The sequence below is a fragment of the Osmerus eperlanus genome, chromosome 1 (assembly GCF_963692335.1).
Source record: "Osmerus eperlanus chromosome 1, fOsmEpe2.1, whole genome shotgun sequence".
Classification (NCBI taxonomy): Eukaryota; Metazoa; Chordata; class Actinopteri; order Osmeriformes; family Osmeridae; genus Osmerus; species Osmerus eperlanus.
Window position 1 is genome coordinate 11,263,711 of NC_085018.1, and position 25,814 is coordinate 11,289,524.

General features: G+C 44.4%; 1 protein-coding gene across 3 annotated transcripts; it reads left to right on the forward strand.

The window, feature by feature from the left end:
• The first annotated feature begins 11,554 nt into the window (after nucleotides 1–11,554).
• On the forward strand, nucleotides 11,555–25,547 carry slc6a11b (solute carrier family 6 member 11b). Of its 3 annotated transcripts, none has more exons than XM_062459456.1 (15): nucleotides 11,560–11,826; nucleotides 12,311–12,535; nucleotides 12,985–13,119; nucleotides 13,230–13,370; nucleotides 13,545–13,626; nucleotides 15,009–15,141; nucleotides 17,860–17,994; nucleotides 20,793–20,896; nucleotides 21,250–21,374; nucleotides 21,887–21,999; nucleotides 22,587–22,724; nucleotides 23,627–23,729; nucleotides 24,572–24,672; nucleotides 24,879–25,049; nucleotides 25,271–25,547. In XM_062459456.1, exons 2-15 carry the CDS (start codon nucleotides 12,325–12,327, stop codon nucleotides 25,415–25,417), a joined length of 1,839 nt encoding a protein of 612 aa, XP_062315440.1. In that variant the 5' UTR covers nucleotides 11,560–11,826; nucleotides 12,311–12,324; the 3' UTR covers nucleotides 25,418–25,547. The 3 variants fall into 3 exon arrangements, with proteins under 3 accessions (XP_062315458.1, XP_062315440.1, XP_062315449.1); XM_062459465.1 differs by lacking the exon at nucleotides 11,560–11,826 and adding an exon at nucleotides 11,910–11,975; XM_062459474.1 differs by lacking the exons at nucleotides 15,009–15,141; nucleotides 17,860–17,994; nucleotides 20,793–20,896; ... (5 more) ...; nucleotides 24,879–25,049; nucleotides 25,271–25,547 and having other exon boundaries at nucleotides 11,555–11,826; nucleotides 13,545–13,630.
• The last annotated feature ends 267 nt before the right edge of the window (nucleotides 25,548–25,814 follow it).

Consider the following 25,814-nt stretch of genomic DNA (forward strand, 5'->3'; position numbering starts at 1 on the left):
GACACCAGTAAATCCGCTGCCTCCTCCAGTCCTGGAAGCCCCCTGCACAGTCTGGAGACCTCCCTCTAGCCCCTAGAGTACCCCCCCCCCCCGCCCCTCATCTTTTACCCGGAGCCTCCCCCTAGCCACAGCCCTCTAGCCCCTATAGTAGCCCCCCCCCCTCCCCATCTGATACCTGGAGGTCCTCTGCACAGTGAAAGTCTCCCTCGAGCCACCAGCCCTCAACCCCTACAGTAGCCCCCCCCCCCCCCCCCAGCTGGCACCTGGATGGAGAAAATAATACATAATGAAAACTATACAATCAAAAAGCGCTACAATGCCAACGCACATGACCGTGTGTGTGTGTGGTGCGTGTGTGTGGTATTTGTCCTGCCAACTGGGCATAACGTGTTCTGAACTGTACCTTTAGAATCGAGAGGTGGTGGAGGAGGAGAAGGAGGAGGAAGATCTCTGATGAGTGACTTGGCAAACAGGACAACGTACATAAACCACCACCCCCTCTGCTCCCCTCTCTTCAGAATAACAATGACTATATTGATGATAGTTTAAATTAAATTGAAAGCATTATTATTATTATTATTATTATTATTGCTCCTGCATGAATGTACATTACCCAAGTTTTTATTTAAATTGTTTTACTTTTATTGGAATTATTTGATTTGATTGGGTGGAGAAATGCCGTGGACTGCTATTTTAAGACAAGCTTATCCGATTCACTGGTCTGTGAGTGTCCTGTGTGGCATGTAATTAACTGTAAAGATTTGTTTGATTAATAAATGAAAAGTGTAACAAGGTTGTAGGGCTCAACTTGCACAGTAGATTGCACCTGTTGGAAAAGAGGAACCCATAAATTATAGAACTTAATAAATATATTATATATAAATACATATAAATATATACAGTATAGAGAGAGTTTATCTTTGTTTGTTGGCATGTTGCCTTGTTTCTGCTTCAATGGCTCTATCTACTTTAACTTATTTATGTCCTAAAGAGAATGTAATTTGTTTACAAATCCCGTAGATTCTTCCTGGTTTATTTGTAGGGTTCAAAACCACACAGCAGATGTGGGTAGATGGAACATCTCCCGTCGGTGTTTTATTACAGACTGTGTGCTGGAACTTGCCTGCTATCATGTCAAATATTGTAGATATTTTTAGAGGATAACAAAAAGAAACCAAAATATAATGGGATATATAATAAATGTGGCATCTTAGTATTATACGATTGTTGGGATCAACTCTGAACGGCTTCCTTTGTTTCCAAACAGAGATCTTAAGAAGAAGGGGTTTTATTTCTTTAATTACTCTTTCTCTTTTTTTTTTATTCAATGCTTGAAATTGACTTGAGGTCAGTCTCCAAACTGAGAGGGCCGTTCAGGACTTCTATGATGAACTGTCTTCTATATAAAACTGCTTGTTTAAAGGAAAATGTTTTAAATTATGTGTGACCATCAAAGGCTGCGATGGATTTATATTAGAAATTGCAAACTAAGTTATATTTGGCTTATCTGTATGGAAATCAAAAAGTTGTGTTGAAATCTTGTGATATATTGTGTTGATTATTTTTTTATTTCTTGATTTTGTTTTTCCTTAAAAGAAAGAACTTTCAGCCCAAAAAGCTGTTGGCATTTTGAACAACTAAAAAAAAAAAAACAACAAAATGGAATGTTGCTTTGACTCTTTTTCTATATAAAAAAGATGATCCTTTTCTGCACTATCCGGATATGAATGAAAAACTCTGTGGTGTAATTTTAGATGTGCTTTTGTGTGTTTTAACCAAGCTTGTCTTCCTGCTGTCACTCAATATACTCACGCATCTCAACAGTATTCACTAGTTGTTAACTATTTATTGTGCTTTGAAAATGAGAGGTTATCAGAGAAGCGGATATGGAAGGCACGTCCACACTCTAAAGACACATGGATAGCAATGGCCCTGAAATCCTATTGTACTAGTATTGTTATTTCTATAACCAATTGGGAACCTTGAAAAGCATGATGTAAAATGCTCAATATGCAAGTGAAACCAATCCAGTTTTCTACTCTAAATCCTATATCTCAAATTTGTTTTCTCTTTTTCTCGTGTCATTTATTGAGCAGATCTTTCATCACGAGAGGGTGCACGAGCGTCAGCAGTTAGCTTAGGCCTGTGTAAAAGCTAATGGACCATTTTAGGTATCTCTTTATTTAATGCTGAAATGATCTGGATCCTGCCGTTGCTTAGATTCTTTTCCCTTGACGTTTTACCTTGGCGTTGTGTTCTGTAAGCATTGTTTTCTTTTTTTCCAAACGACTTCAGCCAACATTCTCATAGCATTTTCACATTCACACAACATTCAACTTTAAGACGATAACCAGTGAACCAGTAGAGTATTCTTTGTAAATAGAGGAACAGTCCTCCATGCAAGTCCTGTGTGAAACAGAAACTCTCGTGACTCCTCTAGACTCCAAGCTCTCATCCCGGAGGTCATAGTTCAGTGGTCATGTCAGCCTCATCATCACCACAGGTTTTACTGCCAGCTCACTTGTCTGTCCAGTCTCGGGCACTCGCATCGCTGTTCCATCGAAACGACTACAAAATGGAAACAAAAATAAATAACGATGATGATGAAAATGATGATGATGACGATATTAATAATGATACTTCTTGCAATATATCACCTGCTTCTATGTACTGTACTTAGCAGCATGCATTTTTTTGTGGAACAAAGAAAATGAGAGATGCCAACAGAAAATGTGGCATTCGAACCATCTATGGGTAAATGATGTGTTCATCCATCTTGTTTTTATGAATTTTTTTATCTATACAATAATTGTAAATAAAGAACTCAATGTCTTTGTTCATTTAATACTATGCAAAAAGTCATGCTTTCTGATTGTTACCCACCCCTCCTAGAGTGTGTTGCCGGAATGTTTGTGGTCTCAAAAGTCAGTTAACAATGTGATGTAAATTATTTTCTAGCTTGACGAAAGTTATATGATGAACTGTGACTCTTGCTGCTTAACTGTCCCATTACCCAAACTCCAGACAGGAGCGCAAGTGAAAAACATAATAAACAAAAAATGAAAAAGCACTAAATAAATTTCCCAGAGCAGCATGACCCAGAATGGTGTCTATTGACCCGTGTGGCGTCTGTGTTTCCTTTGGTCTTCAACACCAGTCTCTGAGCAGAGGGACCTGTCCTCTGCTAACTGTACCACTATGCACATGTGCTACAATATCACTGCAAAGCGAGGGAGGTCCACGGCAATGGATGGATACACCTCGCCTCGTATATCCATCCATTTGTTCCTACTTTTCAGGAAAAGATGTCTGGAGAACACACAGCTTTTGTTCTTTCCTCTGGTGACGACACAGTCAGTCCCATTTCCTTTTAAGGATCCATGCTATCAGCTCGGTTATGCCCTGTACATTTAAACCCCAGCCTGTCCATGTGCAGTGATTAACAAGGGATTTGGTATTGATTTGGAGTATCTACAGTGTAGTAGTTCTCTATAACAGACACCAGGGGGAGCTATATGATGATATTTGAAGCCATTTGCAATGTTCAGATCATCAGTACACTGGTTCGTGAAATAGGCAATGATGGTGTTAAAGGCCAACAAAGATTTTTATTGTAGCAAATTCTTTCAAAGCTGTACTCTGAAAATGAAACACTATTAGGCCACAGTGCCCCTGAGATGCTATGATTTCGTTTTCCACAGATACTGGTTCCGTCCGAGCTAATGTCAGACACGTATGAGAAGGTAACCTCCTCCGATGTAAACCTGCCCTTGATTAGACCACTGGTCCTATCATGTAGCTGCAGAGGAGTCATAATGTGTTTCCAGTTCAGTGTGGATTTCAGCATGATCGTCTCACAACAATCAGCAGTTCCAATGTGTGTTTTTCAAACTTGCAGTAGTAGATGAAGCCACATGATAGCTAATGAGGTGGTTGAGCATGTTTTCCCCTCCAGCAGAGTCAGGATGAGATGTGCAGACAGAAAGGCAGGCAGATAGACAAACAAACAGATGGGCTGATGATAGTATCTGACTTGGCTTCGAGCGTCGACCTTCAGTAACACTGTGTCCTGGTCATAAATGACAGACAAAACAACGAGTTGTGAGAAAAGCACAGTCCCAAACAGGTGTATTTGGAAGGAACCTGACTGGATAATAAGAATAACCCTAAATGTTCAACAACGTCCATCTCTACGGTGTGAGAGTGTTTCATTGGGATGATTCTGCTTGTGCTCACAGTTTGCTCTTTAGTTTCAGTGGGAAAGTGGATTCTCTCTGCTCCAGGGATTTACTGGGTGTCAACACGTTTTGTTGACTTTGAGAGGTGAAAATTAGCTCGCAACCAAATGTATGTCAATAAAGCTGTTGTCTTTGTACAAAGGGACCATGAGGAAGGCTAGGGAAGGTGTTGCAGTTGAGACTGTCCTCTCAAACAAACTAGCATCCCTGACTTTCAGACGATCCCTAAAAAATAAAAGGGCAAGAAGGATGAGTTACCAAGACAAGTGTTTTCACATTTAACTGACACCTAATACAATTTGAGACAGTTGAATTGAAATTGAAGAAGTGGCACAGAGAGCATTGGCAGATAAAGGCTTGCCGACGTCAGGAATGTGGCATTAGCATGCGGTGATGTGCCTGGTACGGCTGATGAATATTGAGTGGGCTCCCACAGCCCTGCTCAGATTAATGCAGAATGAATTCAGGTCCATGCGCCGGCTGATTTCCCCAAAGAATGGCCCTCTATTGGGGCCCAGTTGAATCATGCTGCTTTCCTTTCAGGGAATAGAGGTGGAGGTAATTGACAGTCCTTTAGAAACAGCCAACACTGGTGGAGTTTTTTTTTTTTTAAGGATTGATTTTGAAATTACTTTGCCCCTGGGTCCTTAAAGATGGTAGAAGAAAAGCAGTCTTTAGTAATTGTTCTAATGGGATCAGAGTACCTATGGTTTCTGTTGGGAGAGAATGGGTTTGGGAATGACATGGGAATCTTAGGGAGAAAACCACACACACACACACACAGACACACACATGAGTTCTCATTTTAACTCACTCAAAAACATTTGATGAATGATATAGATTATGGTAAGTGGTCAAAGGGCCCCCATGTGGTTTTCCCTTCCCATGTTAGTATGAGGATAACCTCAGTAGCGGGCCTCGGGGTGAAACTCTCTGACTAACACTGTCACTTAACTGTTGTAGAGGTCAAACCCACACATAGGGAGGGCTTTGAATGTGGAATACCGAGGTCACAGAACGCCACCGCAACATGAACATACCTTTTTGTCATCTAATTCTGTGACAAAGTGTGTCGCTGAAGGGTGAATAAGATGACCTCTTTCCATTTGTCACCATTAGTGGGATTAAGTCCAAACTCGTATGGTTCTATGTACAAATGTGATGTGGGGTTCAGATGTGTTATGCTGGGCAGCCTGTCTCTGAAACGGTTGTTGAAGCCGATCACATCAGTTTACGACGACAAAATCTAGAGCATTCTGTGCATTCCAATACAGTATTTACATGTTACTTTTAGGCCTTGACATTGAAGTCTTGGTTTGGAGTCAAAATATCAAAGGGCAAGGGGTCAATCTACATATTGCTTTATAATGCAAAGTTCAGTTGCACGCCCTTACAATACCTCTGTACTATAGACATCAAAGATGTGCAGTTCTCCTCTCATGCACAGGACAGCAAGAGGGGGAGATCAAATGAAACTGGTCAGGCTTGACTATTCACTCACAGCTGTGTCTGCTCATTTGTACAAGGATGCCATACTATTTGTTTTTGCTTTCCACTTCCTGTTGCCGCAAAAAGCTCCCATTGGCAGCAGCTCCATGATAAATCCTGCTTTTCTTCTGCCTCTACAAACAACATTCAGCTGCTCCTCTACATGACTAATGAGTCAATGAGCCTCTGGTCCTTTGGGCACCATTAAATATTACTTTCCTGAGAAATAGGAAAAGATTGAATTATTTTCTATCCGTTCACGAAACCATGCCAGCTGAATACGGTTAGTAGTTTCACCTGTAGGAATAACGAGACTGGATAAATGGAAGATCGAATGAATGAGGGACTCAGGTGTGTCATGGATGTGACTGACTGGTGATCTGGTGTGTTGTCCAGAGAAGACAGGTGACAGTAATGGTGTGGTCTTCTCCTTTCAAACATGGACTCTAACCCTATTTATTGACATGCTATTACTTGTAATACTTATATTTTATTTCCTTGTACATGCCAGGAAGGGTCATACAAACCATATCTAATGACAAGCATGGTAGACTTAAATTTTTATTGATAAACCAAGACCTACCACTGTTCCCACAGTGAAAACATACTTCTTTTGACAGGCACATAATGCACTGTAGGGTACAATGTAATTCTAAAATAACCTTAAACCAATGAAGAATTGCTTGAGAAGAAAGAGTATTATGCATCATTATCAGACAAACTTTCAGCCATAAAAAAATGCATTTAAACATAGAAAAGACCACTGGAACATATTAATCAGTTAGCTACTGCCTACATCACGATGAATACCACCATGATAACAGATTATCTCTATGACACCTATTGAAGCTGCATGTCTATCCAATATTACCAGAAGAAGAGCAGTATATTAATGGGTTTATTTGAATTATTAATTAAATGTACATAATCTGAGTGTACATAAATTCCGTCCCGCAGTACATAAAGGACCATCTCTTGTTGTCTGTTGCCAGTTGACAGAACCTGCTTTGGGGAAGGTCAGTAGATTCCTCGCATGGAACGGTCTAGACAGCTGATGTCCAGGCGTCCCTCCAGTGGACAGGCTGCTTCCCTGACTCTATAATGAGCTACCCACTCAGGGCTTGTCTCAGCATGTCCCCTCGGACAACACTGGACGACGGCCAATACGTTCATCTTGTCTTCCCTCTGGCTACGGCCGAACAATGACTACTCACTGTTGGCAGCAGGAGATACTGGAAACTGGACATCTTGTCATTTGCTGAATGGCTGCCTAACAGAGTAGTGTCGGGCCTATATCATTTTTTGGTATGAGGACTCAGGGCCCTACGAATTACGGGTTACTGGTCACTGAGGCGAAATTGACTGTATTGCAGTCAGTGTTTCCAAGCCACTTCATTCATTTATAAGAAACTTCATTCTACTTTCTCTGCCCTGGCAAATCCTCAGCATGGATTAATAAGGTAATAAAGAAGTGAATGTCTTGTTCCTTCCCCGGTAACAAGATGTGTCCTAAAGAGATAACACTGGGTAATGTGGGTAATGGTGCCACAGAAAAATCATTTGCCAGCAAACACCCCCACACACGGACGCACAAACACACTCCTGCATGCATGCACACACACACACACACACACCCACGCGCACACACACACACACACACACACAAGCTATCCCCATATGACCGGTAAGGGAGACAGGTTTTTGATTGCTGTCACACCTTCCACCACAATGGTAATGGCTTTCTTACCACTGAGTGTGCTTTTAGCCCTCTCATTTCACTTTGTGAATTGGGAAGTGTCAACCTCATAAACGAAATGACAGACTCAGAAGAGGAAGACACAGGGCCACATTTCCTGCCTTAATAAAGTGCCAATCTACAGAGAGGCAGAGATGAGAAGGGGAAATTTGATCGATTGCAACAGGCCCCTCAGTCCAGAGACAGCAGACCACCAACCACCCAAGCAGCACTTCCTGTTTATCTTCATTAGTCTTGTCCAACGCTTCCAGGAACAACTAATAGCTCATGCATCAAAATACATTTGACAGCTCAGCTCGGAGATTGAGATCTATGAATAGTTAACTGCATAATTGCACATCAGTTATCCCACTTGTGAAGTATTCCCAAGGTGGAATACTGACAGAATTTCTAATTAAAACACTCAGAATGCCTTGCTGCCAGTATCATTGAAATATGATACTGGCAGCAATGGCATGATTTCAATAAATCCATTGAAAACCATTTGTGAGTCACTTAGTAACTACCGGTATATTTGGAGACTCTAATGTCCTCAAAAGTTGCCCTCACATAATATTGGCTAATGAGACTTCATCAACAGTTCATCACAAGGACTTGGCTACCATGGCCAACCCATTCGACCACTGATGATTGACTTGTGAGATCTGCTAACCACCAACATCAAAGCATATTCCTCAATCATCTGTTACTGGCTTTCGAGGTACTCTCAACATCCCAATCACTTCAAAAAGCCTATCCTAACCATACTTATGCTCATGTACGCTAAGTCACACTGTTTGTTGGCAAATGTTTTTGCTACAAATATGCATCATTCTTGATTTAAAAGTTGAACCTTATTGTCATGTTATATCTGTGGCAAATAATTTCTGAATTACAATATTTCCCAATTTCCCCCCAAAATCATATATCCACGCATTACTATTGAGCTTTCCCTTTGCACCCTTTACACTCCATTTATTTCTCTCTTTCCTCCCCAACACTCTCACTTTCACTCTCACTCTCTCTCTCTCTCTCTCTCTCTCTCTCTCTCTCTCTCTCTCTCTCTCTCTCTCTCTCTCTCTCTCTCTCTCTCTCTCTCTCTCTCTCTCTCTCTCTCTCTCTCTCTCTCTCTCTCTCTCTTTCTTCTTTCTCCTTCTCCCACACAACGGTGAAGAATGAGCTTACACAAGGGCCAGTTATATTCCCCTCCCTGGAACTAACATTACCATAGAGTCTCCTGCTGTTTGTATTGCTTAACCTTGTTTTCAACTTTGTATCTTTCCAACCATTTCGAAAAGCTGCTTTGCATGCTTAGCAAGGGGCCACCTTTTCTGTGTCACAGTCTATGGTGATGTATGTGCGGTTTGACTTTCCTTCAGACACAGATATGTCGGGGGGGGGGGGGGGGGGGCACAGTCTCACTTGTTTGACCCCCTCAATTCATTCTATAGAAAGTCAGAATAGTACATTTTCTAAAGCGCAGACAACATAACACAAGAACAAAATAACTCCAAAAACTTCCAAAACGTTTTGGGAATCTTTTTCCATCTTCACTAATGCCCGGTTCTCTGACAGCTGACATATTCTGATATTCCGTGGTTCAGTGACGTGAGGATATCCACCTTTAAATGAGGTGAGGGTGTTTGGCTGTCTCTGCCCCGAGGCTGGGCAGAGGGGGCCATTTTAATATGCAGCCCTATCCCACTAGTGTTCACGGTTCCCTTGGCATCTTCCACCCTAACTTGGCATGGCTGCACTTACTTGTGGGTGGTCTGTTTGCTATCCACTCAACACTCTCTTTGGCAGAGGGATGCCATTGGCTCCTCTGCAGATGGAAACGGGAAGGTGGGGTCCGTGTGTGACACTCGGTGAATACTTCATGAGAGGCGGTTCACCAGGCTGGCCTCTGCTGTTTGTTGAAGCTGGGTTTGGGCTTGTATCGCCACTGTCTTTGTCCCCCGTTTCCTCTCTCTCTTTGTCTCCACATTTGCTTTTTTACATAGATTTCTGAATTAATTCAGGCCTAAAGCATCTTTGTGAAGTGGCCGATGCTTGATTGTTCTGGAAGATGTTGCGTTGATTTAGAGGGACAAATTGAAAGTCGTGTCAGCCAGTTGACTGACATCTTCATCAAGTTCAGCTGCTGGTTTCATACACTATGCATAAGAGAATGTGGGGTGAGAATGATTGAATCTGTTTACAACAACTCTTTCCTCTTCTTTCCTGGGCTCTATGTTGATAATAATTTATAACATGAGATTCATACGAAAAGGGGTATTGTTTTAATTCTCACTGCAAGAGGATTGTAATTGTCATGTGATAACTTTAACTTGAAAAAGGTGAAGCACTATAAACATGGTTTTAACCTACAATCCCATAACTAACAGAAATCAGTGATGAATGCCTTTTATGCAGTAATACATCAAACACTGATATACCATTTAACTTCAAATCTGGTACAGAAATGTTGTGAGCTGTAATATTTATAAATGAGTGATAATCTGTGAAGACATGCAGAGACAACACACTCTGCCCCAAAACCTCCTTCTCGAGTACCTCGTAAAAGAGTGATGACAGGTATCCTAGCAACGCTTCAGTCTAGCATCCTGACTGGACAGCGATGAGGCTCTCTCCCTCAGGCATCCAGCAGCCAATGGGAACACAGCGGAAGAGGAAGAAGACCTTTACTGTCATGCTAACAGGTGTTGTAGATTCTCAGAACACCACCCGTGTCTGCTTGGAATGTGTCATGAGCCCAAAACACCAGCTTGACAACAAAGCAACAACCTGCCATTGGTAGATTTGCATCGATTTTATCCAGGTTTGTCTTTGACAAAATACAAAGTTGACTTATTGCAGGAACTTAAATGATACAAAATCATATATTTTCACCTTAATGACACAATGACACTTAAGGTGCATTAAAGAAAGAAATGTTAACCCCTAAACTACGGTATTATAGGATGGAAATAGTTAAGATTTGTAGGAGTGTAAAATGTTACTATAAGAAATAATAGAGGCTTGTGTTAGTGACAGAGGTTCAGTGAGTGCCTGCCAGCGACTCTGGTGGCCATACTTCTCATGCAGAACACTTCCTTTAACTTCTAATGACTACTGACCCTTATGTGAGGAGATGTTTACAGAGCAGGACACTCATTCACCACCCCTGGGAGTTCCCATTGCATTCAGTCTGCCCAGTTAGGAAACTGCATGATTAACTACTCTATGAACAATTGTAAAAAGTCATTAAGTCATAACACACCTTTGTACAGCAACAGCATGAAGTTATTAGACATTATGATTAAGTTGCTCATACATCATCTCTGTGAAAAAAAGCAGCCCTGAGTTGTTAGGAGTTTGAGATGTCAGTCACTCCAATGAGTGTAGTGTGACTTTTCAAAGGCATGAAAGGTTTGTTTTGGTATGCTGTATGCAGAACCCCCAGAGCCCAAGTGCCTACAAAGAGACCACAAAAGAAACGAGACCAGTGACATCAATTCATAAATCAACGGTCCAGTTCTGTTCTTTGAAGATTAAGCCGGACCTTCTACAGACCCCTGGCATAAGGTAAAACACAAATACTATTTCAACTTCAAAATGTGTTAAGGAAATCTGATTCATAAAGCATTTATTTACAGGTGAGTATAGTTGCAGTCTTCATTATGCTACGAGACTTCAGCAAATTTTAGAAAAGTATGGTAGCCTAACCTAAGTTTTAACTTACTGTTCTTTATGTGAGAAATACGGCTGCTTACGACATCATAGACTAGTATGTCGTGCAGTTATATATCTGGGTTGTTCTTTAGATTTTAAATGTGTCTTTTTATTTTATTTTATTATTTGTTATTCGGCATGTTTTCAATATTATTTTAATAGCGGGTGTGGCAGATGTAAAACTATACCCTGGGTTAATAAATGTGTCAAAAGACTCACAGAATCTAGCGAGTCTAAAATATTTGATGCAGTTTTGATATGAGCTTAATCAGATCTACAGTATTGGCCACCTCGTTCACTCTTTCTGCGTCTCCGTCTTCTGTACTGTGTAGCGTATGGCATTGCAAGATGCGAGGTAGTTGGCTACCACATGGCTGTTTTCCAATGAGAGGCGGTTGTGATCAGATTGCGGAGACTGTGACAGGGCAGTCAGTTGCATGTTATCTATTGCCTTGTGCGAGATAGCATCACCTCCTCTGGGAGCTTCCTTTATATAGCGAGAGACAAACAAAACAACCACATTCAACGGCGAATAGAATTGTCTTTTTTTCTTCTCTCGCGCCGGGTTAGGCTTAATCATCCCTTGTCTTGTAAAGCCAAGTGCGGATAATCATCGCGTGAGCCAAACAGGTTTACAGTACAACCACATTGGTGAGTAGGTCTTAATCACATTTTCACTGTGTTGGACTAGAATCTAGAATCTAGATTTCTACCAGATGTTGTGTTTCTCTTCATCAGAATAGTTTAGTTTTAGGTCTAGCACCTCAGGTGTTTCTAGAGGTGCTCTGCTAGTTGACTTTGTAAGTGAGCACTTTCATGATCAACAAGTGCATTTGTCTACCATAGTGTGTGTCTATGGCATCTACTGTAGCCTTGAGTTAACAAGCAGTAACACTAACATGTTTGTTGACAGAATCTGTCTACTCTGGACTCTTTTTTTCTTTTACTGTCTAATAACAATACAACCATTTGCATTTCCTTTAATCAACTGCCTGAGATGGTCTCTCAGTTCCAATCTTTAGAGGTTTAATGATGAATGAAACACCCTGCTATTCAAGAAATGCTAATGAGCATTCTGCATGGTATTGGCTTCGGCTATAATCTTAACCAGAGGTGTGTGATCCATTTGTTTCAGGCTGTTAAAACGTCATGACAGCCGAAAAGACAATTCCCATTATAAATGGAAAACCGGAGGACGCCCTGGATCCAGAGGCTTCCGCCGTGGTGAGCAACAAGTCGGAGGTGAACGAGAGAGGTCACTGGAATAACAAGATCGAGTTTTTCCTGTCTGTCGCTGGAGAGATCATTGGACTTGGAAATGTGTGGAGGTTTCCCTACCTGTGTTATAAAAATGGAGGAGGTAAGATGTTCTGACAGAATTCGATTTTGATATCGTGGGGTGCAGCAACACCTCACCTGCTGTATTTCCAACACTTCCTTGGTAACTGTGTACTACAGCACAGCCACTCCAAAACCACCTCCAACACCACCAACTACCACCACAGCACCATGGCTACAGTAACACTGGTTGGACGGTAGCTTTATCAACCTTGCAACCTTTTCTACCTGTCTCCTGTAATACAGCTCCAGACTATCAAACCTTTTACTATCACAGAAGTAGCAGAGTAGGAGAATGCCAATGGAGTGCAGGATCTCACACAGAATGAATTTGAATTCTCCATAAAAAAAAAAAAAGATTTAAGGAGACTGAACTCTAATAAGTGGAACTTAGACTGAACGAATGCTCAACTGAGTGGGACTCAGACGGGGAAGTGAGGATTCAACTGGTTGTTTCTGTCTCTTTGCCAGGTGCTTTCTTCGTGCCCTATGTCATCTTCTTCGTGTGCTGTGGCATTCCCGTGTTCTTCTTGGAGACGGCGCTGGGTCAGTTCACCAGCGAAGGAGGCATCACATGCTGGAGGAAAGTGTGTCCACTTTTTGAGGGTAACGCCGCACGCTTTGATTCCCCTTGTTGAATGAGTGCATGATTAGAGGTCCTCATGTGCTGTCCAAGCATCACCCCCCACTTCACCATCTCACATCCGTTTTCTCAGGTATTGGATACGCAACTCAAGTCATTGAAGCACATCTAAATGTGTATTATGTGGTCATATTGGCGTGGGCTATCTTCTACCTTTTCAACTGCTTTACAACCGAGCTGCCTTGGGCAGCATGTGGCCATGAGTGGAACACAGGTGAGTGGCATGGTTTCACTTTAAAGGTGCAGTCTTACTGTACCATTTGAAACACACTTCAATGACACTATCTGATCTTGGTAATAGCTGGTAGTGTTAGTGAACATGGTCCCATGGGCAAATTATTCTTCGGTATATCCTCTTGATAACGTTTGTCCACCTTTGTTTACATAGAAAACTGTGTTGATTTCCATGGAGCAAATAGCACCAACTTCACCAACCCCAATGCTACATCACCAGTGATTGAGTTCTGGGAGTAAGTGCATATTTCTTGTAAACTGTAGTTACTGTATGACCGAACAAGTCTCTATGACTGAGCAAATCTATGGTGTACGGTTGTCTTACTGGCTCGGCAAAAGTTTGTGGTCAAACCAGCCCACCTTACTGAAAAGCGCTTTGCCCAACCTTAACCCTGCTAATAAACCAACCCGGACAATTTGTCGTCCCCTTTCAGTGATCTGTGTCTACATGCTGCAGAAGGGCAGTTGCACAGCCAGAGATGTTGTGGACACAAATGTGGCGATGTCAGCGTGTTATGTTGTGCAGATCCTGTATCACTGCCAAAGACAGGCATGAAGGAAATGCCTACTAGAGCATCACCATGATTCTGGCAACAATAACTGACCAGTCCTAAGATTGATGCCAAACACTCATTTGCTGTACTGTATCTTAGTCATGCTACTACTGTACAGTATCTATAAATAGGCTATCAAATTAGATAACGAAGGCGGAATTCATTTTATATCGTAGTATCCATCAATACAGTTTACAAACTGTACAATAACAAGCTATTGCTTACATGGCAGTGTTTTGATCTTTCAGTCGACTTGATGTAGGGTGAATTCGGAGCTTCCTGATTAACTAGTGCCCTGACCCTTTCTGTGTCACCACACCAATCACGTTTTGTGATTTCAGTCACATAACATCAATGCTAAACCTAGAGTCAAAGTTCTGTGGACTAGACATTGTCATAGCAGGTAAGAAAACGCTCTGGAGTTTAGGTGTCCCACATTACCCAATGTCCCAGATTACCCAAATTCACCCTACTGCAGAAGAGTAAATATGTGTTCCTTCACATCAACCAGTGTCTCTGGCCCGGTTTACTTGAGCCAGCGTTCATGTCGATTTGCCCTACCTTCTCAGATTTCCCTAGCGTAGTACAAAACTGCAAGGCCAACCCTAACCTAAGTACGCACTGGTACGACAAGTTGACAGGTTCTGGAATAACAAGTCTGGAATATTATTAACGTCCCTTAGGGCCGTACACCGGTGCTTGATATTCTGTGAGGATGTGTGGTTCTGGCCCAGACTCAGCTGCTTCAAGGCAGAGCCCCAGCAGCACTGGCCTGGATAGTAGCTCTTCCTCTCTATGCTGTCCACTAGTAAAAGGAATAGCTGGCCTTGCCCAGACTGAGGAACACACCCAAGAACATGTCAGAAATGATCAATGGAGTATGGAGCATTGGGGGGACTTTTGTTGCAAGTTGTTCTGGGTTCTCGTCTCGTCTCATGCTGTTGCCTGGTCCTTCGATTAGTGAGAAGTCATGGAAGCTAATTAGGTTCAAGCGTTTCCCTGTGAAGACTCTGTTGTCATGGGGGAAGTAATGGTGTTTTGATATGACATGTTTCGCCCAACAGGCGCAGAGTTCTCAACATATCTAGTGGGATTGAGCACATTGGGAAGTTGCGCTGGGAACTTGCCCTATGCCTGGCTCTGGCCTGGTTTATATGCTACTTCTGCATATGGAAAGGCCCAAAATCAACAGGAAAGGTAATAACACAATTTATTTGGATATTACATGCACCTGATTACTCATCCAGTTCAATAAAAGTCATCACAATAATCCCTTTTTTTTGCTAACTTTTTAAAGCCAACTGCCAAGCTAGCTCTATAAAAATATATACTACTCTTCTGGCTCAAAAATGTATAGGAAATGTTAAAAAGCTAATTTTGTATCTACATACCTAGGTGTCTCTCTGGTAACATAGGTGGCTCTGATATGTTTTACACCCACGTTGGGTACGATGCTGAGGGGAAGTGTGTGTGTATGTGTGTAAAGACAAAGCGTAGCGTAGGGGACAAAACCAATGCGACACTGACAGTGTTTCAGTTCAAACACTTCTTATTCTCCAAACAACCTTAAAGCGAGCTCGGTGTGTTCTTTCTGTGTTCAGGAACACAAAAGGGGCCCCTGGTTATCCTCTCCATCTGCTTTCTACCCAGAATCCTTCTCTTTCGAGTGTCCCCGGACCCTCTGCCAGCAGCCAGTGCTCTGTCGCTAGTCTTCCCCTCTGGATGCTTCTCGCTTAGCAGTCTTTAAGAACGTCTTACAGATTCAATGAGCCAGAATGAGCAGGGAGAGAAAGGAAGAGAGATGTGTGAAGAAAAATTAATGGGCTCACATTGTACAGATCCGGGCGAAAAGAATTAGGCAGAAATGCCTATATCTCCTGAAGTGGCTTTTGTTCGGACATGAAGCAACAGGGAAGAATGCTCCTTCATGGCAAGGCTTTAGCAGCCAGTCCAAGATTGATTTCTGCATTCACTGGAGGAAAGCAGAGCGATCATGAGGAGCATGCAGAGTTCCCACTCCAGCCTCTCTCTCTACCCCGCTAGGAGGAATTACTGCTGTTAGCCAGATGCTTTTCTTCTCCGTCTCACCCCTATACACAGCACAGAGCATTCAGGCCATTTGCTAAGCTGTTTGCTTTTGTGGGCCTGTTTGCAAGAGATTCTCATAAGCTGGCGTGAGATTTATGGTCGGGGAGTTTGATCAGTCAAATTCAGGAGGGTTCAACTTTGTCCTGTGGTGAGCTGGAGGGGAGTTTGCGAGTGTTGCGAGTTGCATGGGGAGATGAATCTTCGGCCTTTTCCTTGTCCTGAAACCTTGTGCATGCAACTGAGGGGAAAGCCGGAGTCTGGGCTGTTGGGGTGCGAGAGGGATAACCATAGCCTTGGATGTGTAATCGTTTTATTAGACTAATTGAGGGATATCTGAATCAAAGAGAAAGGAATGGTTCCCACTCTCACACTGTAGGCCATGGTAGGATTAAAGGAGCTTAGTTTAGGGTTTATTCAATTTCAGTTACTCTTGTCAGTGTTGACTTGAAAATGTTTTTTCCCGGAAGTCGATTGTGTTGGTTTCTTGTTATGGTCGGTGAACTGAGTCAAATGAAACAGAATATTCTGTGGACAAAAATGGACTGTTTACCACCTTGGCAACAGTACCCTTTTAAAAAGCCTGACAGGTTCTTCACCATAGTCGTTAGTATCAATTGTATTGGGGTGGTTCAATTAACAAGCTTTCACCATTTTGAAAGTACTTGAGCGGACACCAGGTATTTGTTGTACGACAAGCCAGGCCTTTTTTTTTTTTTACTTCATTCATGGAGCTGCTGTTGAAAGTACAGTAGAATGAGAAGGGTCACCTGAGAGGCTCCTAGTAATTGGATGGTGGTGTGCTGCACATTTTCCCACACTGCCAACGTCACTCAACTGGGCTCCGCCCGCCTTGGGGGAGCCCTGGCCTGAAGCCTGTTCAATCCAGACTCTGTCTTGTCCTCAATTGGTCTTGACTTGATGCCAATGCAACAGGGACTTACAGCCACTACCCCCAAGAGACGTTTTGTTCTTGGGACTGAAAGGACCTCAAAATGCTAATTTATGAGGACCTTTCATAGCTCAATCAGAATGTTTTAGCTGCTGTGAGAGATAGCTGAAGTGGGCTACCTATCCCACTGTGTGAAGGAGTCATTCTGACAGTATTTGAAGAGCAAGCGTTTTACTACTGCATTCAGACAGCTAGTCTGGGCTTCTGACTATTCTGTGTTTGAGAGAAACATTTCCCCCATATCCCAGAGGATTCTGGTCTGGCAGACTGGTGTGTGGAGGACTGCTGATGATCCAGACAGTGAACATCATGCTGACAAGCCTGGACACAGGAACAGCCACACAATTCTATTTTAGTCCTCTCTCTTGGTGACATGGTTGTGTTCTGCAAGAGCGCTCTCTCCAGACAAACCTCTGGCTTACAGCTCACTACTTCTTCCTTCCCCGAGAGAGTAAACGATTCAATCTGCTTTCAATTAGGCTTTTCAGAACTGAAACCTGGCCACTTGTCAGCGATTCAGACTGATCGCTCCTGTAACCCCTTCCGTGCTTCTTATGAACAAAGACAGGCCCCCAGGCCACCACTACTAAACGTGTCTTAATAAAAATCATTTCCTGGCAAATTCATGTCAGCATCACTCTCAAGTTCCAGTAGGTCAAACCAGCAACATGTAAGCCCAAGAAAATGGCTGCGGTCCAAAAAATGCATACTGTAGCCTGGATCCAGATGCCAAGAGGAGTTTTCACATTTCATACGACAGTTTGACCATCGGTAGTTGAAAATACAAATACATAGTGGTGTGTTAGTACAATTGTCAGAGCAGCGATCCACGTAGAGGTACAGGTAAAGGTACAGTGACGTGTTCTCCCTGTGTGCAGGTGGTGTACGTGACCGCTACCTTCCCCTACGCCATGCTGCTCATCCTGCTCATCCGAGGGGTGACGCTGCCAGGCGCGTCCGAAGGGATCAAGTTCTACCTCTACCCCGACATCTCCCGCCTCTCCGACCCCCAGGTAAGCTGCCGTGCGGAGCGCTGGGATGACCTTGAGGGGCCCGTTGGCTCGGCCTGCCTGTCTGTCCTAGTAGACCCTCATAGTGGGAGGAGGAGGATGGTGACCAGACTGGCCAGGTTTGTAGATGGGTGTGAGGAAGCCCGTTGGCTGACAGAAGGAGCAGATGGTTGGCTGGCGGAGGGCAGGGGGTGCAGGGGATGAGGCGGGATGAGGCGGGGATGACGCCCGTGTGAGAGATGAGCAAGCAGGCCTGGTCTTGAAGGAGCGTGCGCTGTCATCCAACTGATCCCGAGGCAGCAGACCTCCGAGGTCGCTAGGCAACACTGTTGATCCGATGCCAGCATTTGGAAGTGTCATGCCGCCATGGAAAGGATGATGTCACACGTTCAGGCGGTCTGTTACTGATGTACAAAAATCTGGCTGTTTGGCACGCTTAGCTGGTGTGAAATATCCAAGCAATGAGATGCGCCGAGTGGAAGGATTACTGTGTGTGTCGTAGACAAATCAAACCAGGCTCCATGCTGACACCTTGACAATTTTTGATTCATTATCGATTACGTGCTAGTGGAAGTCTGTGTTTTTCTTTTCTTAAAAAATTGCATAATATTCTGCTTAAAAAGGCACCTCCAAGCTTGACTGAAGGAGAGGATAAATGGAGAGGTAATGGAGAAAGTTTTCAAAAACAGTGCCAAGAAAAGCGGAGAGAGAGACAGATAGGAGGAAACAGAGTGAAAAGTGAGAGAAAGAGAACAAAAGAGAGAGAGAGATAAAGAGTGACTGTTAGGCAGAGGGAGACATTGCTCTGACACCAATGTGGAATAAGCTGTTGGGGAGACAATCAGGGGTCTGTTCCCCAGCTTCTGTGGACTGTTGTGTGTCACCCACCCACCCTCTCTCACTCTACCTCCTTTCATCAACCCCCCCCCTCCCAACCTCATCCACCACTGCCTCTGGCCTGCTTCCCTCGCCCTCCCTCACTCCATCCAGCTCTCCCTCCATCACTATTCCCTCCTTCCCTCCCTCCTTTACAAACTATCGGCTCCTTGCTCGCCCTTCCTCGCCCCGTCCTCTTCCTCCGCCACCTTCTTTCTCTTCGTGCATTCCTGGTCCCTGTGCCCTCCGACCCGCAACCCTGCCCTCCTCCCCCACTGCTGGGGCTGGACTCTCCACCTCTGACCTCTCCTCCCCTACCTTACTGTAGGCCTCCATTGGCGGGTGTGAACGTATATCCCTGGTACTCTGGGCCTGACTACGGAGGAAGAAAAAAGAACAAACGCGAGACCTTGTAGATTGCGTGGGGGCCGAAGACAGTTATATATGAAAGAATACATGTTTTATATTTCAAAGAAAGAAGTTGGATTGAGGTTGCATCCTGCTGTCTCAACATGACCAAACAGGCCATCCAAATTAGACACAACATCAACAGGCGATGTCTGGACCTGGGCCTTCTTCTTCGCTAACGTTCACTCCGAGCCAAGTGAAAAGCATCGGCTGCAGTCGTGTGTGAAATGAAAGGAACATTAAGGCACATCGCCATAGAAAGGATGTTCTTGGAGAGGGAGATGGGTTTGTGTTTGTGCGGTCACAGGAGTTTCCCTGGAAACTCTCTGAGGGGAGAGAAAACCGTGAGTTGTCGATTGTTTCCCAAGTAAATGAGATTAGTGCCTCAATGGTTATGTGGGAGTGTTTTCTAAAAAGTACGCTGCATTAAACACAAATTCACCTTTGTGCCTGCTCGCTAGATCCTGCTCCAGGGCTTTCTTCGCACTTGTTATGAAATGTTTTCTCACTGATATTAAAATGTGTGCTGGACAGTACTGCATCCCCTCCTGTCAGCTGACAGTTTGGGAATGTAGTGCGTTACCAGAGTGATTCAAATGTAAAACTACAGTTACTGTAAGTTGTGTGGCAACACTTTACATTAAGGTTACATTAACTACGGTGTAATCACATATTAATACCTACTGTAACAACACTGTAGTTACATAGGAACGGATATGTCGTCAATACATTTTCGCAGTTTAAATTACTACACAATTGTAATTTGGGAGATGTTGGGTGTGCACATTTTGGGGGTTTCACAAATGACACTTATCCCCCTTCCACCCCTCCCCCATACTTACACTTTTTACACTGTTGTTATAACCTATACCGCCAACACTTCAATCACATAGCAATTACTGTGTACCTACAGATTGAATAGTGTATCCTCCGAGGGAGGGAAGAGGAGGTGAGCTTTGAGCCCGAAGTTTGTCTGGAGAGAGCACTCCACAACCATAATATGATGTACCCCATATGTTTTTACTATATGTGTTGCTATGTAGTTATGTGGTAGTAAATGTAATCTTAATGTAAAGCGTTGACGGATGTGTTACTGTACTTGCGTAATACAGTATAATCAATTTGATATGCAGTCAAAATAGTCTGGAACAATCCCTTGAGTACCACGTGGGAAGCCGGGTCACGCAGAGTTGATTCTTCTGTGCACAATTTACAGATTGGAAGCCATTCTACTGTCGAGATAATGTAAAGGCATGCATGATTTAGCTGTCTGCATGAGTAGATCTGGGATGGGGTCCGATGGTCGAGCTGAAACCAGGAAAAACGCTGCTAGGGAGAAGCTGAACCAAGAACATCTCAAGCATCTCAGACCTAGAACTTTGTCCTTTGGCCCAGTGTGAACGTCACTCGTCTCATCGATGCGTGTGTATGTGTGTGTGTGTGTGTATGCCTGTGTATGTGTGTGTGGTGTATGCCTGTGTATGTGTGTGTGTGTGTGTTTGTGGTGTATCCTGCAGGTCTGGGTGGATGCCGGGACCCAGATCTTCTTCTCCTATGCCATCTGTCTGGGCTGTCTGACTGCCCTGGGGAGCTACAACGCCTACAACAACAACTGCTACCGGTGAGCTGCAGAACCTCTCCCATGTAGCCTAGCTTGTGGGTTTGGGCTTGTGCTAATCCTGCTGGACGCCAGAGTCCATATCCAGCTGCCGATGAGACTTCATCACAGTGACCCCACCTTTTCTTTCTCTGAGTGGAGAAACAAAAAAACTGAAAAGCTGTAGAAATAAGCTCAGTGGTAGAGCATCTGAATGCAGAGCTAGAGGTCTCAGGTTCAAATCCCCCTCTGGGCATCCCTTTGGATAAAAGAGTCCACTAAATCATCATCATTATGAAGTGTACAAACTAGCAGGGGTGAAGCGATCAATGACAGACCTCAGCCGGTAACTCTGCCTCCTCTCTCTACTCCCTCAGGGACTGTTTGATGCTGTGCTGTCTGAACAGCGGGACCAGCTTCGTGGCCGGCTTTGCCATCTTCTCTGTCCTGGGCTTCATGGCCTATGAACAGGGGGTGCCCATTGAGGCGGTGGCAGAATCGGGTGAGAATCGCAGCCCTTCCATCCATTAGACGGGAGAACCCAATAGAATGACTGTTACGTAACTTCCCGCGTTGAAGCTCTTAGCCGGCTACAACTCCACCGTATCACTTATTCACCTGGGACATGCATAATGTAGCAGGGCTATGCATGGCAGAGTTAAGAGTTGAATACTTTGTTTCACACAGGACACGCCTGCTAAAATTGCAGACAGGATATGCCTGCTGATATTGCAGACAGGATATGCCTGCTGATATTGCAGACAGGATATGCCTGCTGACATTGCAGACAGGATATGCCTGCTGATATTCAGCCTGCTGTTTTTGTGCTGAAGAGAATTCTGATTGTGTCGAGTTGAAGTGTGTCTGTTTCCGACCTTTCCCCCTCGATATGTCTTTGCGTGAAGCCTTGTCTAAGCAACACCAAGCACCCCCTACATATCAAATGTTGATTGCTGTGATGTAAGCTGGTGAAACAGAGCCTTCGCTAGGTTAAGCTTTGCTTGTGTCCAACAGGCCCAGGCCTGGCCTTCATAGCCTATCCTAAGGCTGTGACCATGATGCCGTTGTCTCCTCTGTGGGCCTGTCTCTTCTTCATGATGCTTATCTTCCTGGGCCTGGACAGCCAGGTAAGGACAGTCCCTCATGGACAGCCAGGTAAGGACAGTCCCTCCTGGACAGCCAGGTAAGGACAGTCCCTCCTGGACAGCCAGGTAAGGACAGTCCCTCCTGGACAGCCAGGTAAGGACAGTCCCTCCTGGACAGCCAGGTAAGGACAGTCCCTCCTGGACAGCCAGGTAAGGACAGTCCCTCCTGGACAGCCAGGTAAGGACAGTCCCTCCTGGACAGCCAGGTAAGGACAGTCCCTCCTGGACAGCCAGGTAAGGACAGTCCCTCCTGGACAGCCAGGTAAGGACAGTCCCTCCTGGACAGCCAGGTAAGGACAGTCCCGCCACTCAGGGAGGGATGGAATGGGATCGGCTCAGTGGTAGAGCATTTGACCACAGATCAGGAAGCTGCAGGTTCAGATCCCTTTCCTGTACTCTTCATTGGATAAAAGTATGTGCTAAGTTAATACAAAGTTATAAGAGGGGGTTGAGACTGAGGGGTTAACAGGATGGTTTGTTCCGACTTCTTGACCTAACTCAGCACATAATGGGAAAGGATATCGTGATTTCTGTCGATTTTTCAACAAGCTGTGTGTGTGTTGCTGTAGTTTGTGTGCGTGGAGAGCCTGGTGACTGCGGTCGTGGACATGTACCCCGAAACCTTCAGGAGGGGCTACCGCCGAGAGCTGCTCATCCTGGGCATGTCTATCGCTTCCTTCTTCGTCGGACTCATCATGCTTACAGAGGTACCTCCAGGATTCCTTACCATCTATCGACTGTATCTCTCCATCTGACACTAACCCTATCGTGTAGCATCGGTCAACATCTGCTTAGGGTCCATAGTCATAGTCATAGTCTGTTTTTTGAGCCAAATATTGACACTGTCATAAAAAAGCCATGCCAAAGTTTCCTAAAAGGAACACGAAAGGGGTCATCATACTGCTCTGCTAGTAGTAAACACTACTGAGTGGTATTGGAGTGGCTAACCTGGACCCTATGAAGCACGTCTAATGCTTCGTTCTTTACACATGGACTGGTTATTCCATACTTCCTGAAACAACCACACTTGCCACTGTAGAAGTACAGTAGGACTACCGGTGCCCCGCTTGGTGCTCTTGCAGAGTGGGCTTTTAAGTCCTATCAGGAAGGTGTATTAATAGGACAGGATGCTGCTTCACATCGGCCGAAAAGGCTGTCTCCCTGCTGAACCCTCTGAAAGCTTGTTCCGGTGGAATTTCTCCACGGAATGGTCCATCATGAATAAATCTCCCACGGAGCTGACGGTGAAATGTTGTCATGGAGGAAACCGCTACCTGAATCCCAGTGTTCAGATTTGAGACTTCCAGAGGCTTCCTTTGGTTCAGCAGCCCGTAACTAAGGCTGGTCCACCTATGGAAGTCCTACCATTCCCAGGAAGGTATTATAACCCAGCAACCGGGCAGACAGACCGATTTAGCTGACCTTGGATTTCCTAATTACACGTCTCACCCGTGATTAAACCCTTCAGTAAACTGGCCAGGCGGGGCTCCTCATAGAGCTTTGTGTTAGCCAGCCCTGGGGATGATGGAGGGGGGATGAAGGGGTTGATGTGGATGTGTTGGCTGATGTCTAGTCACAGTAACCAGGATCCCCTCTCATGTCTTGCCAGGGTGGTATGTATGTCTTCCAGCTGTTTGACTCCTACGCGGCCAGCGGGATGTGCTTGCTGTTTGTGGCCATCTTTGAGTGCATATGTATTGGCTGGGTCTACGGTAAGTAAATATCTATCGAGCAGCTCGTTATCTTAGAATGGGTTGTTCTAATGAGCTATGTGGGAGGAAGGGTCGTCCATCTCCACTGGGACGAAGGGACGGTCGGTTCAGGGTATGGGGTTGGAAGTATTGAACAACCAGCTGACTGGAGAGAGATTTGACGCGCACCTCGACGAGAACGATGACCCGTTAATACACTCGGAGGTCGTAGCGACGTTTCTCTCTCAGAGGGATGTAAATGGAAATCGCAGTCCCTGGAGCAAAACAAAGATAACAGACAGCCAACAGATGTTCAGTAGTATTCTCAGGCCGACCCATGACCGTCATCAGTATACAATATACTGTAGGCTACAAAAAGAACACGTACAGCATATAGGAGTGAACAAGATAGAATACATGAACAAAGGATAGGGCAATAGTTGATCTACTGATTGTGATTAGCGTTAGCAAATAGAAAATCCTACACTTCTCCCACTGCTATCCCCCTGTACTATAGTGTGGGAGCTGTGTCATCCATGGATTTGCAGTACCTTACCCTGTCTACTAATAACTCCTGACAAATTATTATTACACCTGTGCCCCCTGCTGGAGATGGACCTCCAGCACACACTTACAGTCCCACACTGTAGGTACAGTACACACTGTAGGTATAGTACACACTGCTGTGTCATAGGCAGGCCTTGGTTTAGAGTAGCTAGCACACGGTGTCATCATTCGCTCGGTCATATGGTACGTTTGGGCTTCTGCGGCATTGTGATATTTACCTTGCTTTCATGTTTAAGGGTGGGAATGACTAACCCACTAATATCATGTGTTTGACCACCTGGCATGTTTCGTTTCAGGAAGTGACAGGTTCTACATGAACATTGAGGATATGATTGGCTACAAGCCTGTGTTCTTCATTAAGTGGTGCTGGATGATTCTGACCCCAGGCATCTGTGCTGTGAGTGGACCATGAATAACAACTACCACAACGGGAACAACATCTAGCACAGATGACCGCATGAGAGAAAGATGCATTGATACAAACTGTTGTTTCAATGTCATCATGTTTTGTTTTTATCGTATTACTTTGAAGTGTCCTCCCGACACTGCCATGAAGCAATCCAACCCCCAAGTGTAACCCTAACCCTTCCTGTTTGTCTGTAGGCGACCTTCCTCTTCTTCCTGATCAAGTACAAGCCCCTGAAGTACAACAACGTGTACACCTACCCAGACTGGGGCTACGGTATCGGGTGGATGATGGCCATGTCATCCATGGTCTGCATCCCACTGGGCATCATCGTGCAGGTCTGGAAGACCGAAGGCACCTTCACTGAGGTACGACCAGGGAGACGACATCACTGCCCACCTGCACTGCTCCCGTGCTCTGTAGCTCGGGAGACGCTTTGCTTTGTTGTCGAAACATCACACATTGTACTGTATTCATTCAGCAAATGCTTTCATGTCATTATTAGTATGACACGCGAATAGTGCATGTAGAAAGGACAACATACGTTGCGTTGTTATGTCGTTGCGACCGCCTGTCTCTGCCCCAACAGAGGATAAAGAAGCTGACCACCCCCAGCCCTGACCTGAAGATGCGAGGCAAGCTAGCAGGAGTCACCAGCCCCTACGCCATCAACGACGCAAAACTGAAGGCTGATGGGAAGATATCAACCGTCACGGAAAAGGAGACACATTTTTAATCAGGCACTGAGCGAGCCGTCACGGTCTACAAACCACCACCACAAAATGGAAGATAAATGACTCCAGTGTTTCTTGTAAAAAAAAGGAAAAGCTATCACCTGATTGTAGTGTTGCTTTGGTTTGCACAAACTATGATAACACCTTCATTTTTATGTTAACCTTGTGACTAAAACTGTTCATTCTCTGCATTAATATTTAAAACTCTATACTGATGAATGAAGAAGCTGTGTTATCACGTCGATAAGTGTTATGCTAGTGTTTGCTGTACCTCTAGAACAATGCCAATGTGTCATGTGCTGTAAACATCGATTCTGTACTTGGCTTGGCAATGTGCTGTACTCTACATTTTAGGTACTAGGTACGCACTGTATATCTATCTAATCTGTAGCAGTTTGG

Bases quoted from the DNA above. Each gene is read 5' to 3' on its own strand.
- slc6a11b (XM_062459456.1), top strand. From the start codon at position 12,325: ATGACAGCCGAAAAGACAATTCCCATTATAAATGGAAAACCGGAGGAC. The intron at 22,000-22,586 runs GTAAGGACAGTC...GTGTTGCTGTAG, and splicing joins TCCTGGGCCTGGACAGCCAG to TTTGTGTGCGTGGAGAGCCT. The intron at 25,050-25,270 runs GTACGACCAGGG...CTGCCCCAACAG, and splicing joins CCGAAGGCACCTTCACTGAG to AGGATAAAGAAGCTGACCAC.